The 13,794-nt window shown below is 38.5% G+C and overlaps 2 protein-coding genes across 2 annotated transcripts in view; both read left to right on the top strand.

The window, feature by feature from the left end:
- LOC311601508 (uncharacterized protein) overlaps nt 1–13,794 on the top strand; it is a 231,228-nt gene that overhangs the window by 214,349 nt on the left and 3,085 nt on the right. The window contains exons 8-10 of the mRNA XM_084789002.1: nt 244–298; nt 2,276–2,387; nt 13,131–13,242. The gene's annotated coding sequence lies outside the window, so the exon portion shown is untranslated. The remainder of the gene's footprint in view (nt 1–243; nt 299–2,275; nt 2,388–13,130; nt 13,243–13,794) is intronic.
- On the top strand, nt 5,728–6,428 carry LOC311602335 (large ribosomal subunit protein eL19-like). The gene has a single exon (XM_084790261.1). It carries the CDS (start codon nt 5,753–5,755, stop codon nt 6,341–6,343), a length of 591 nt encoding a protein of 196 aa, XP_084646387.1. The 5' UTR covers nt 5,728–5,752; the 3' UTR covers nt 6,344–6,428.

The following is a 13,794-nucleotide window of genomic DNA, read 5'->3' as shown; positions in this document are numbered from 1 at the left end:
CATGGGATCTTTGCATGCTACGCACTTTAATCTAAAGGATTATATACAGCCTCAGAAGTCTAAGTATCTCCCTGACTTGTTCCTGTCTATCTCTCTCCTGTCATTCTTTCTAAGTGTCCCCAAAGTAAGTTAAAAAAATATGATCCACTTATTCTCCAAAGTGGATCATAGAAACTAGAACTCAATGTCTTCAAAACAAGCAACAAAACCTGGTAAATACCATTTCTTTCTCTTCCCTTGAAGCCCCTCATTCCAGAGGCATCCTGTTATACATCAGAGAAGGAGTGTTAGAGAGAGGGTAAGAAAGATCCATTGGCTCCCTACCTCAGCCTGTGACCGTGACATCCATATACTTTTGACCAATATCTCCATAGGGCTGTAAATTCATCATCATTGAATCTAAGCATAGAAAAAGTTATCCCTGACTCTTTTTGAATTTACATGACTGTTGTGTCACATAAAACTTTGATTGACTAAATTTGTTATTTTTTTTTTCTTGCTACCTTGTCTTCTGTTATGGGAATGTGAATCATGTCTTCATGATGAGTGAGGAAAGATGCCACATCGTTTCCATGCAGAGAGTAGATAAAATTGGTGTTGGTGCAGAACATTTCATTAGTCATAATCTCAATAGGGAATTCAATAAATCATCATTAATTATGAGGCTGGCTGAAGTGCCATCCCTCTGTATGTAATATTTCTCCTTTTAGAAAGTCTTTTTCTGATCTTTTAGATAGTAAATGTTTTCCCCACTACTTTTCTGCAGTCATTGGGATATTCATTTTTACTTCTTTATTTCCTTTTCGTATGCTGAATTACATTAGCTAATTCATTTTTATTTTTATTGAATGTCTATGATTTATACATCATGCCCCAAAATCCCTCTCCTCCCCCCAGTAAAATAAAACAAACAGACATACAAAAAGTCTTGTCACAGAAGCTGTAGTGTATCACACAGTACAGCCTTTTGTCCACATATGTTTACTTTCAAATGTTCATTGCTACGAGTCATGGGTCTGGTTGGAGGCCTACACTATCATTACTGGATCCTCATTGGGACTGCTGTTGGATATCCCATTGTTGCCGTGTGTCAAGGAGATTCTTAATCTTTGAATCTGCAGGTCTGGCCCCTTCATGTGTTCCAGCAGATCATACATGGGGTAGATCTTGGGGTGAGGTCCACTCAGAGCCCTGGATCAGGTCTCACTCCCTTATCCTCAAGGCAGGGCCCACTCTCCCGCTCCCATGTCATTATGGCAGGGCCTGCTCACCGGATCCTCATGGCAGGGTTGGCTCACCTGCTCCCGACCTTAGCTAATTTTTAATTGCTAAGTCACTTTTGCATTTCTGAAATAAATTATTTGTGGCATTTTCTTCTGTTTATGTGTTAGCAGAAATCAACTGAACATATTTTCTCAGGGTTTTGCTATCTTCCTAACAGATTTTGCTCATAATTAAGCATTTTATGATGTATTTGTAGGTTGCAGTATTAAGGTGATTTTAAACTCTTGGAATTTTCTCTTAATTTGTTTTTTAGTTTCTACAAGGGGACTTTTCTCTCTTTGAAATTACTATTATTTTCTCTTATGTATTGAGGGTAATTTATCAGACATTTGTGATTTTAGAAGCTTTACTTGTCAATTTAATTTCTTTTTTATTTTTCATGTTGCTTTAGAAGCATGTCTTTTATTAGTTGTCATACAATATATTTTGTCCATATTCATTTATTTTCCCCAACTTCTTCCTAGATCTTTCCCCATTTCCCTACATACCCAACTTCCATTTTCTCCCTGTCTCATTGTCTTTTTGTTTCTGTGCCTGTCTACTCTCTCTCTTAAAAATCTATTAAGTCCAGTTTGTGTTGGCTGACTGCTCCTGAAGATGGGGCTCACACTGCAGTGTAGTCAATATACCAGCTGTGATGCCATTGAAAGAAACCTGACTCTCCCAGCAACAGTCAAATGCCAATAGCCTCTCAGCTATGCCTGGGGCTTCCTGCCTACGTCCCCTCTACCATGCTGGCACTTAGTCTGTCTTGAGCTTGTGCAGGTCTTATACGTGTTGTCACAATTCTTATGAGTGCATGTGTATGAATGCCCTACTGTGTTTGGAAAACATTGTCTAGTATACATTTTCCTTGACAGTTTTATACATGTACCCAGTGCATAGTGACCACATTAATACCCCACCTTCTCAGAGCTCCCTAATACCTTATCTCTTCCTTACAAATATGTTCCTCACATCATGTCTATTCATTTCATTTTGTAATGTACAGATTTTAGCCACGGCCATCTGTGTGACCATGATTTGGATCTATCCAGTGGGCTCACTGGTGACTGTGCAACAGAAGGCAATGAACCGTCTCAATCTCTGAATTCATTAGTGAGGTATAGAGCTCCATTACCCCCATCCCTTATTCTGAACCTATGTGAACATTTGTTTATTCCAGTTTTCTACTTTCCCTAGCCCATAGAAAATTCAAATCTAACATTCATATAATCTCTGATTGTTCTGTGGTTCTTCTTGCTGTATGCAATTTTTATGTGTGTAATAATATAAATGTATATGCCAAAAATTAAAATAAAATCTTTAGAAAAGGGAAAAAAAGAAAATTCAAATCTATTTTCTGTCTTGATGCATTTGAGTATTCTGTACATTTCATATAAATAAAATGACACAGTGTGATGATGTGGTTATTTCAATAGGCTCTAAAACAACCTAGGAGAAAAGCCTCTTGGCATGCTTCAGGGGGATTATCTTGATTTTCAATTCAGGCGAGAAGACCCATCCTAAATGTGGCAGCATTGTTCCACAGGCTAAGGTCTTGCCCTGAGTAAAGCAGGAGAAAGCAGGCTGAGAATAAGCATTTGGTTTGCTCTGCTTCCTGACTGTGAATACAATGTAACCGGATGCCTCAAACACCTGAGCCAGGGCTTCTGCTGTGAGCAGCACAAACCCTTTCTTCTTTATGTTGTTTTTGTTAAGTATTTTTAAGATTCACCTCTCTTGTATCATTCCTTTGTTGTAATACTGGAGATGAAACCTAGGGCTCTGTGAATACTACTGAGCTACACCCCTAGTTTTTTATTACTTTTTATGGCTGGATAATAATTACTGTGTAGATATATTTTACTTATTCATTCATAAATTGATATACCTTGGGATTGCTTTCCCCTTTTGTTATTATAGCTACTATGAATATTTGTGGCCAAGATTTTATGTGAACTCACACTGTTGTTCCTAAAGCAACAGCATCATTTCATATTCCCAACAGTAATGCATGATAGCACATGCACAAACACATGCATATAATAAATGAGTGTAAAAAGTAAAGTAAATATTTCTTGATGACTACTAATTTAAGTTTTGGAGTTTTACCCATGGCCAGAAGCATGTCACAGTTTCTATCTATTGTTTTTTATTTATTTTTTGCGAAGGGAAAGTAAATCTCTCCACCCATGTAGAAATTAAAATCCAGGGTCTTTCTCATGTTATGGCAAACAATCTGTTACTGATCTACATATACTGCTGTAAATGGGAATTTTTTTTCTTAAAGCAGTTAGTCTTTCATGGCTAAAAACATGAATTTCTTCATGAATTGTCCTCCAATTATATTTTTCTTTATTTGTGGAATAGTGCATAGGTACTATATGTCAATAACCTTTAACTTTGATTTTAGGATTCATGAAAAAGAGTAGACAACATTGTAAATTTCAACACTAGGAACAGAAATATAAATTTTGGAAGCTTAGAATACCAATGAGACTTTTAGAAAGGCTATATAAGACAGGAGTCAGGGTGTGGTGACTTACGACTGTAATCCCAGTCAGTACTCTGGAGGATGAGGCAAGAGGATAAACCATGAACTTCAGGCTGGCCAGGGCCATATTTAGAGTGATATCTTGTCTCCCAAAACAACCCAAAAAGAAAGGGCATGCAAAGAAGGGAAGTAAATCATAGAGGGAAAAATTGTCACTAAAATAGCTGAAGATACACAATTTTGTCATGAAAGATTTAAGATAGTCAACCTAATCAGAGTCTAGAGAATGCAAGGAAGAGCCAGAAAGGGTCATTGGATGTCATCTCTAGGAAAAAGCTGTGATATTTGGATAGAATTGGGAAGATGACAGGAGTACTACTTAGATTGTGACTTAGAGAACAGTAATGTCACTGGGAGCTTGTTCTTGGTTTCCTATTGATCACTAGATCTTGTGCTCTCCACTGAAGAAATTCAGGTGGGCATACAGAGAATAGTGTAGAAAGTCGAGTTTATTATAAGCTATAGCATACTCCCAAGGGAAGATAGTAAAAAATGATGTTGCAAAATGCTGTCTATCAACCATAATGTCTTCATCAGAGTAGCTATGACTACTCCAAAGTTACCTTCAAAGTCAAGGCTGTTGCTGATCAAATTGGGAGCACCAGAGGTCATGTCAGAGGCAGACCCTGCTCTCCCCTACAACCGTGGAGAATGAGCTGTCCATTGGCTAGATCTGAACAGGGGGTCTAGGTTTACCGCGTGCATTGTCCTTGTTTGGTGCAACAGATCCTACTGGCCTTGATGGTGTCCTTGTGGGGCTCCTGAATCATCTGGGTCCTTCTACCCCCTCCCCCATTCTTCTATACCACTCACAGCACTTGACCAGAGTCCAGCAGGGAGTCCCCGCATGTGTCCAGATCCCCTACTGGGTGGTGTCTCTTAGAGGTAAAACAGTAGCTTATTTTTCTGAAGGTACATCATATCTAGTTGTTCACAGGAATAATTGGTTGACTTGTAGAAAAGGGAGCAGTCATTATTTTTTCATTTGGAAGTATCTTGTGATGTAGTGATCGTGTAAAGTTTAAGGCTCCTAGAGACAGTTATCTGCTAATGATGTTCCACATAGTTCAGGATATTATACCTCTTTTTAGGACTCAAGACACATCTTTCTGACAACAAATTAGAGTCTTGCAGCTCTATTGCTTTGTTTTAAAGGCTGTTGATGATGAGGGAGTATACAGCCGCAATGTTCTTGAAGCTTGATAATATCTAGTTAGCCACTATTATCAATGAGGGGATTATCTACACAGGTGTAAAATATCACCCCCAGTAGCCAGAAGTTATTCCCTCAGTCTTTGAGAAGACCCCTACTCAGGCAGAACCTTAGTTTGTGGCTTCAATCCAGAAAAGGGTTTCAGGCATAGCCAATTTGAAACAGGGGTGAAGCTTTTACTTAATGTAGGCTTTAAGCATGAAGATGAAGAACTCCTTTCCCTCCTCATGTCCTCATAATTTTCTGTCTGTTTATCCTTACACACTACATAATGCTCTTCCTGTAAGAGTTAAAACCATTTAGAAGATGGGTACCAAGTTGATCAAGTTATTTCTGGCTGAAGTAGGATGTAAAGGGGATAAAGGTCTCTATTCTTGCTGAATTTTTGATCTTGAAGTATGACCAAAGAGACTAGGACCATGTGGAATTACCAAATCATAGCATTAAAGATGTAAGGAAAATGATAGGAAGCAGTGGGTTCTGCAAAAGAGAGTTTTCAAGTAAAGGCAGGAAAAAAATAGAATGGGGCATGTTTCTCTCATGAAACATGAGGCAGAGCTTCAGGGATATACTTGCTTAGGAAGTACAATTTTTAGAAAAGGAATGCTGTGAAAATATAAAAGTGCATTGGAGTTTGATGCAAGTTGTTATAGGAAAAGTGAATAAGAGTACATTTAAAAAGTTAAATGGGCTTTCCTTTCGCAGCTGCGTCCGCAGCCATGAGTATGCTCAGGCTACAGAAGAGGCTTGCCTCTAGTGTCCTCCGCTGCGGGAAAAAGAAGGTCTGGTTGGATCCCAATGAGACCAACGAAATCGCCAATGCCAACTCCCGTCAGCAAATCAGGAAGCTGATAAAAGATGGGCTGATCATCTGGAAACCTGTGACAGTCCATTCCCGGGCTCGGTGCCGGAAAAACACCTTGGCTCGCCGGAAGGGCAGGCATATGGGCATAGGGAGGTGGAAGGGTACCGCCAACGCCCGCATGCCCGAAAAGGTGACCTGGATGAGGAGGATGAGGATCCTGCGCCGGCTCCTGAGGAGATACCGAGAATCTAAGAAGATTGACCGCCATATGTACCACAGCCTGTACCTGAAGGTCAAGGGGAATGTGTTCAAAAACAAGCGGATCCTCATGGAGCATATCCACAAGCTGAAGGCAGACAAGGCCCGCAAGAAGCTCCTGGCTGACCAGGCTGAGGCTCGCAGGTCTAAGACCAAGGAAGCACGCAAGCGCCGGGAGGAGCGCCTCCAGGCCAAGAAGGAGGAGATCATCAAGACCCTGTCCAAGGAGGAGGAAACCAAGAAATGAAGCTTCCCTCGTGTCTGTACATAGTGGCCTGGCTGTGGCCTCACGTGGATCAGTCATTAAAATAAAACAAGCCTTAAAAAAAAAAGTTAAATGGATTTGAGAATCAAAAGATAAAATGTTGAGGAGTAAAAATATGAGAAGTCATACTTGGTAGTTCAATATTATGAACTAGGAGGGTGGGCCATAGGCCAGAGAAACATGTCAGGGACAAGCCAGTATTACAGAGGCTGTAATTTTGTGAGATGCTTTCCTCTGGCTACACCTTCATTTTTAATTACTTATTTGTACATGTTCCTTGAATTGAGGTGATAGATTCTTAAAAATTAATGTATCTTATAAGGTAGTAGGTTCAAATGGCAGACACTTTAATTTTGGAAAAGTAATGCTGACAGCTCACTTTGTGTGTTTTTCAAAAGTATATTTTACATAATAAACTTTACCAATACTATCTTGGGTCTCAGAGAGTAATACACTAGAGCAGTGGTTCTCAACCTGTGGGGTTTCATATTAGATATCCTGCATATCTGATATTTATATCAATTACAATCCATAGCAGGAACAAAATTATATTTATAAGGTAGTAATGAAGTAATTTTATGTCTGGGAGTCACCACAACATGAAGAACTCTATTAAAGAGTCACAGCATTAGGAAGGTTGAGAACCAATCCCCTAATTTATGGTATTTTTGTATCCTAAGAACTATAAAACTAAAGTAATCTCAGAACAAAGACATTTCTGACTTGCTCTTCCTTACTTCTCAACCCCCCTTTTTTCCCTACTAAGAGCAGAGAAGGGTTTTGTTCTCAATTTCACCTTGGAAACCTAATGATCAAGGTTTTTGTTTTTGTTTTTAGATGTTTGAGTCACAGTAAAGACTAGAATTGATACCATACCAAATGCACAAGTAAATTCTGTCCCAGACAGAAAGTCTTAGAAAATATTAATATCTGGGGTTCAGTGGTTAATAGAACTTGCTGCTATTGAAGAAGACCCAAGTACAGTTTCCAGCAGCCATGTGTTCCAGGGATCTGATGCATTCTCCTGACCTCCATGGGTACTAGACATACATACAGGCTAAACATATATGTATACACAAAGAAAAATGAACTAACCTTTTAAAACATACTTTAAAAATTAGTTACTTTTTGTAAATTTGCAAATTCCTTACTTTTTGTTCCTGGAATCTGTTTCTGAGCTACACCAAAAACTAACCAAAGAAGAAAAAGAAAGGAAGGAAGGAAGGAAGAAAGAAAGAAAGAAAGAAAGAAAGAAAGAAAGAAAGAAACCTGTAAACAAAACACAAACAAACAAATCCACGAGGCAAAGATATTTTGGAATAAAATGGATTTATTCAAGACTAGCCTTGGCAGAAAATGATTAGACATTTCTGTAAAAAACAAAAAACAAAAAACAAAAAAACCCAAAAACCAAAAACCTCCATCTAGGGCATGGATGTAGTTGCTGAAGGCTATTATAGGACAATGGGAGAAAAACACTCTGCTTCTTGGAATCTTTCTTCTCAGTCTTTCTTTTCTTTCAACTTCCCTCTTTTCTCCCTCCCTCCCTCCCTCCCTCTTTCCTTTTCTTTCTTTGAAACTCAAATTGATCCAGGCATAATAGAAGTCAGAGTCTTTTTTTTTTCAGACAATACAGTTTATGTTAGCTCAGAGAAGAGATGCTACAGATGCCTCTCTTTGCAATTTAGAATACCATATGAAAAAGGATTAAGAAGAAAAGCTAGGTAATGTGCTTTACCTTCTTTGTTTACCAATGCAAATAAAAACAGATTAAAAGGAAGCCAAGCAATTGTTTCTGGCAAGGCACTATTCAAATGACTGTCTTATTTCTACTATAGCCTCCAAATACAAGGTAGTTGTAAATTCATGTTTACACCTACTCTATTATAGTGTCCTTTTTTTCTATAACAGGGACTATAAATTCTTAAATTTTACTGAATTACTGAAGACTCCCCTTGGATGTACATAATACATTTATATGCTCTTAATTCTGTTAATATGTCTGAGGTTAGTTTATTTCAGCAGACTCAATGGAACCTTCAGAAAACTGAGAAGTTCCCTTCACCTCTGCAACTATCTAGTTAGGTGTATCAGTGCGTTCCTTTAGTTGGTTTTAATTGACATGAGCTCACAAACTCTTGATTTAAATGCTTAAGGAATTTTAGTTGTCCTAGAAAACACTACTAGTTCAGAAATAGCTCTTTACAAAATTCAAGGGCTTATGATGTATATGGGAGAGAAATTTTCAAAGTGATGCTGTGCTGATTGAAACATCTCAGATGGAGGTTCAAGAGGCATGCTAAAATTTAAGATTGGGGGGGGGGTTAGGAGCTTATTGGGAGAGTTAGTGATGGTATGGACAAACAGGCAGACAGACAATGGCACGTCAGGAAAAAGGAGCCCTGAAGAGAGGAATCCGAGCACTGCTTCTGCTAGAAAGGGCAGATCGGAATCTTTTCTAACATCTTTCTGAGGAGAGGAGATATTTTACATTTTAGATCATGAGCTTATAAGTAGCTAAGCTCTATGATTCCTAAGAAGGAGCTGTGGAAGGGAGTGGGGAGCAAGATGTGTGGCCATCAGCATCCTCTTTGATGTCAATTCATTTCCCCAGGTGAGCTATCCTGGTACCTGAGAGTGTGTGAGCTCAAGGAATTTGCCACGTTTCATCAGGGTGCCTGTCAGTATCTGTGAAAAGGGAAGGGCTGCTTCCTGTACAGTGGCTGAGTGGCAGCTAGGTTCTAACATTACATTCTTACCCTGGTATTTCTTGTTTTGGATCTAGTTCTCTTGGGGCTTTACTCTTGTTCATCTTATACCAAGTTGATTTGTAGCTCCTTCATGCACTTCATTTGCAGAGAATAAATCCTAATCTCTTTATTTTATTTCTCTTCTTATCCATTGTATTTCTTTCAAATGGAAGTACCAACTATCTTTTGCTAAACATACGGCTCAGTGCCAGGTATTCACTGGCTCAATCCTAGACTCAATTTATTAGTGTAGTCCCCACTTCCCTGTTTTCGTTCTCAGCATTTTTCCTGGTTCCTTCCTGTAGAGCACAAGTACCACTCCTACCGAGACTCTTCTGGCTTAGACTAGACTCATAGTCTACACATTTGGAAACCTATATTTCTGCATGGGAACCATGTGGCATCACAAGACAGTGCTTAATACTGCTACTGAGTCTCTGACTATTATGAAAACACAGCATTATCATTTCCAAAGCCCTGGGGCCAAGAGCAAATTTCTCCTCCTTCTTTTTTTTTTGCAAAAGTAGTGGGAACTGTAAATAATCAATTCTCTAGATAACACAAATAAGAAAACATTGACAGAATTTGTTATATAAAGTGCCAAAATTCTCCCTTCTCTTTAAAACTTTAGTTGTTACTCTACTACCTACACAGAGGTTCAAGAATTCTGTTGCTAATAGTTATCCAGCTACAGGGGAAATATTGCGAAGAAAATAGTAGGCTTCTCACTAAGAAATAATGGAGTAAATCTATCGGCTTTTATTGTATTTTGAATCCGAGGAAATACTTTATTCCAGATAGTTCTCCTATCCTGATAAAGATTTAGATATTGACTCTGTTTAAGTGTAATTTGCTTCCTATATGACAACCACTTTTAATTTTGATGTAATTTTAAATGTTTATGTTGAGTTAGCAGTTCCTAAATATAAAAATACTAAACATCAAGTGTCAAGTGGAAATCCCTAGATTGCCTCATTAAGTGTAAAGTAGTATACCTCTTTTTTGCAGAAACATATGTTCTAATATTGACAGACACAAAACAAATATTAGTGTCACTTGGCATGATTATTGTAAAATGACTATATATGTCTTGACTATGTATCTCCCAAGCTTTCTCTCTTTGGAGACTTTCTTAGTTACAGCAGTCTGTACTCCCTTCCCTGCAGGAAACCTTCAGAATGAACAAGCACTTAGATATCATGATTCCCCCTCTAAGAATTTCCTTTATCCAAGGAGTCTGCCTGATATTCAGGGACAGTATGTATGGCCTCCCCTCACCGAAATGAATACTCCATCCATTAGAGTGTGATTTATGTTTAGCCGAAGAAACACTATAATAGATATATAAGTGAGTCCTACCAACCAGTAATGATCAATTATCATTTCAAGAAGTTAGAAAAATCATAGAAAAAGTGACATGAACAACATTTTAGCAGAAAGAAAAAAATACTCTAGAGTTGAGGGTGAAGACAGAATTTCAGGCAAAGGGAAATGTATGTACATACAAAGAGCTCTCTAAACTACTATCTGGTTCTAAGTTACATACACTTTTAAGGTTATGGTACTTTGAAGTAGATGTTAATACAAGCACTATGAAATAGTTGTGTTTGTCAGTGAATTTGGAAGAGAAAAAAAAACCCTCAGTTCAAATGTTAGATTCCCATGAAATAATCTATAAGATGTGTTTCAAATGTCCAGCATAGAAATGCTGACATGTATATGTACATGTGGACACATGCATTCCCACATACTAACTAGGTCTTTGTCCCTTTGCACGCTTACCTGTCCTCTGCTAAGATAAGCATAATTTGAAATCAGGGAAACTAATGAAGTAATTTCCCATTTAGTTTTTATATATAACCCCACAGTGAATTCCCTCAGCAGTTCTCATTTGGTGTATTGCATATTTTATCAGTTTACAGCAATGTTAAATAATTCGCCCTAAAAGTAGTCCCTAGAAGCTGTGAGTTTAGAGAAACAGCACCTGCTTAAGATAAAAAGGACTTTTGTAGGCATCTCTTAGGACAGCTACTGATGCTCTTAGATTTCTGCTACACATAACTTTTGTTTAGTCCCCTCTAATACTATAGTCAGTTTATCAAGTGTAGCTAGCTATATACAGCAGAGATTACATTGTAAAGTATCATTGCTTCCACCTTCGGTTCTTTCTATCTCTGTCCAGGATAGGACAAGTAGTCTTTTGTACAGGTGTCAGTATGGGAAGGAAGCGAGTGCTGCATCCAGTGTCCAGAGAAGTGAGTCCATGTCCCAAACCACTTCAGTCAGCTTCAGAGTAGATTCTCCAGCCTTGAGATGACCGCAGCTTCTGAGTGACCCAGAGCCACATCCACTTAATTAAACCGCTCTTTGATATTCTATTAGATAGATTTGAAGATAGTTTGTTATGTGGCAATCGATGACTGGCTTATAGACGACCTATTTGAGTGGGAGGTTTCCATTGTGTGGAAACTATAGAGCAGACTCTAAGTATCTCTTTGAAATTTCCAGAGGAGACAACAGATCCTGTCTCCTCTTAACAGTGAAGCATCTGAGCACCATTTTGGTCCTGTGCTGGTATTAGGTAACTATATAGTAGAAGTAGATATATGACTCATTACCTCTTGGAGAAGGCTTCTTTCTTCAACATACAGTACCTCTGCTCTAATATTTTGTTCCTTGTTTTAGTCTGCTCTACATTGTTATAATGAAATATCAGAGGCAGTCTACTTAGGAAGCTAAGAAAGGTCAATATTGACCCATGGTTTTGGTTCTAGTACACGATCCTGTGGCCATGGTGCGTTAGGATTCTGGTGAAGTTGCTGGATGGTAATGAGAAGAAATGAGTATCAAAGTAAACACAAACACATGAGCAGAGATGGGGGTGTGGGGGTCATGGAGAGAGAGAGAGAGAGAGAGAGAGAGAGAGAGAGAGAGAGAGAGAGAGAGAGAGAGAGAGAGTTGTAAACTGAACCTCCAATAAGGAAGAAAGAAAGAAAGAAAGAAAGAAAGAAAGAAAGAAAGAAAGAAAGAAAGAAAGGAAATTTATATTAATATTAGAGTCAACAGGCCCAAATGACTGACCTTTGAGATAGTGAAGAGTTAAAATATTGCAAAGCAGGGTCTGTCTTGGGTTATTTTCAGTCCATTTTGAAAGCCATCCACTGCTCACCCCCATGTCTGTTCTAACATCCTTATAACTATCAAAAATCTTAAAATGTGTTCTTGGCGCATCACCAGCTTTCACCACTCCAAAAGCTAAGGATGCGGTCAGGTAGATTCTGAAATCATCTGAAACCTCTGCTGGTTCTATGTTCCTGGCACATGCAACACTTATATTTGGCTTCAGAATAAATTATCTCTTATTTCCCTTGTAGTGAGAACTGTTTTGAACTAACAGGGCCTGGTACCCCACAATCTTCAGTGACCTATAAATCTTGCACTAGCCCCACTTCTAAAATACGGTACCACCTTCCAATGATGTCACCTTGTATAAAAAAAAGCCTTTAACACATGAACATTTGGAGGACACTCATCCAAAGCATAGTTATATGCTTACTAAAATTCAATCCATTTATTTATCCTAGATGGTAGGAGACTATGACATTACCAAAATATGATACTTGTACATGAGGATTTAAGGGGGGAAAAGGGTCTCCTTAAGTAGCTGAAGACATCCTTGACCTTTCTAACTCATATCTCAGTCTTCCAAGTTTTGGGATTACAGGTATGCACCTGGAAAATTTTAGTTAGTTACTGGTAGCTAAAAATCATATACACAAGAAAATTTTTGGTCCTCACATTGACGTAGCAGGAGTAAATAAATTGACAAAGCCACTTGTTATGGGTAAACTAAAAGGTGTCCTCCACAAGGGTAATGATTGGTCTTCACCTATTGGGATTCTCTGGAAACATTTGGAGGTAGAGACAAGCTGGAGGAAGTGGCTGACTGGGGGCATGTCTTAGGGCTTTACCTTGTCCCAGGCCCTTCCTGATTACTCTCTATGTTTCCTGTCTGCCAGGCGGTAAATAGACTCTGGCATATGCACCTGCTACTGTGATGTTCTGCATCACCATGGGCCTACGTTCAGTGGAAATGACTATGAACAGAAACATCTAAAACCATGAGCTAAGGTAAGTTGGTGTTTTATCCAAGTATTTTGTCTCAGGAACAAAAACAAAAACAAAAACAAAAACAAAAACAAAAACAAAAAGTAAAACCAATAAAGCAAGGAAAAACAAAACAAACCCCCACCTCCCAAAAGCTCATACAATGTTCTTCCTCCCTGAAGATGGTACCACAAGAGTCTACATAACAGAATTTCCTGATTGCCTTCATTTCCACTCTCTTTGCTTCTTCATAATTTGCCTGCCCTGAAGACTCAATGCCCTTTCCTTCATCTTCTCTAGAAAATTGCACTGTTCCTTTGTTTAGTTGCTCTGTCAATACACCCTTCTAGCAAACTTTTTAGTTACTCATCTCTGGGCAGTCCCAACTGTAATATTTGCAATATACATGTTCATAGACTTCGGTTCATTTTTCTTTGCTAGTTTCTCCTTTATCAGTCTAATTTAAAGAGCCTCAGGCAGACAGCCTGGGAGCTTAAAAAAATTATCCCTCTCTTCCAGTCTAATCCAGATCCTAATGCTTCATTTCAGCCAAACTATAGAAATAAAAGGCAATCT

Source organism: Acomys minous, assembly GCF_964271855.1.
Source record: "Acomys minous genome assembly, chromosome: 7".
Taxonomy (NCBI): domain Eukaryota; kingdom Metazoa; phylum Chordata; class Mammalia; order Rodentia; family Muridae; genus Acomys; species Acomys minous.
The sequence above is the reverse complement of the archived record's forward strand: the minus strand, read 5'-3'. Positions and strand labels throughout refer to the sequence as shown.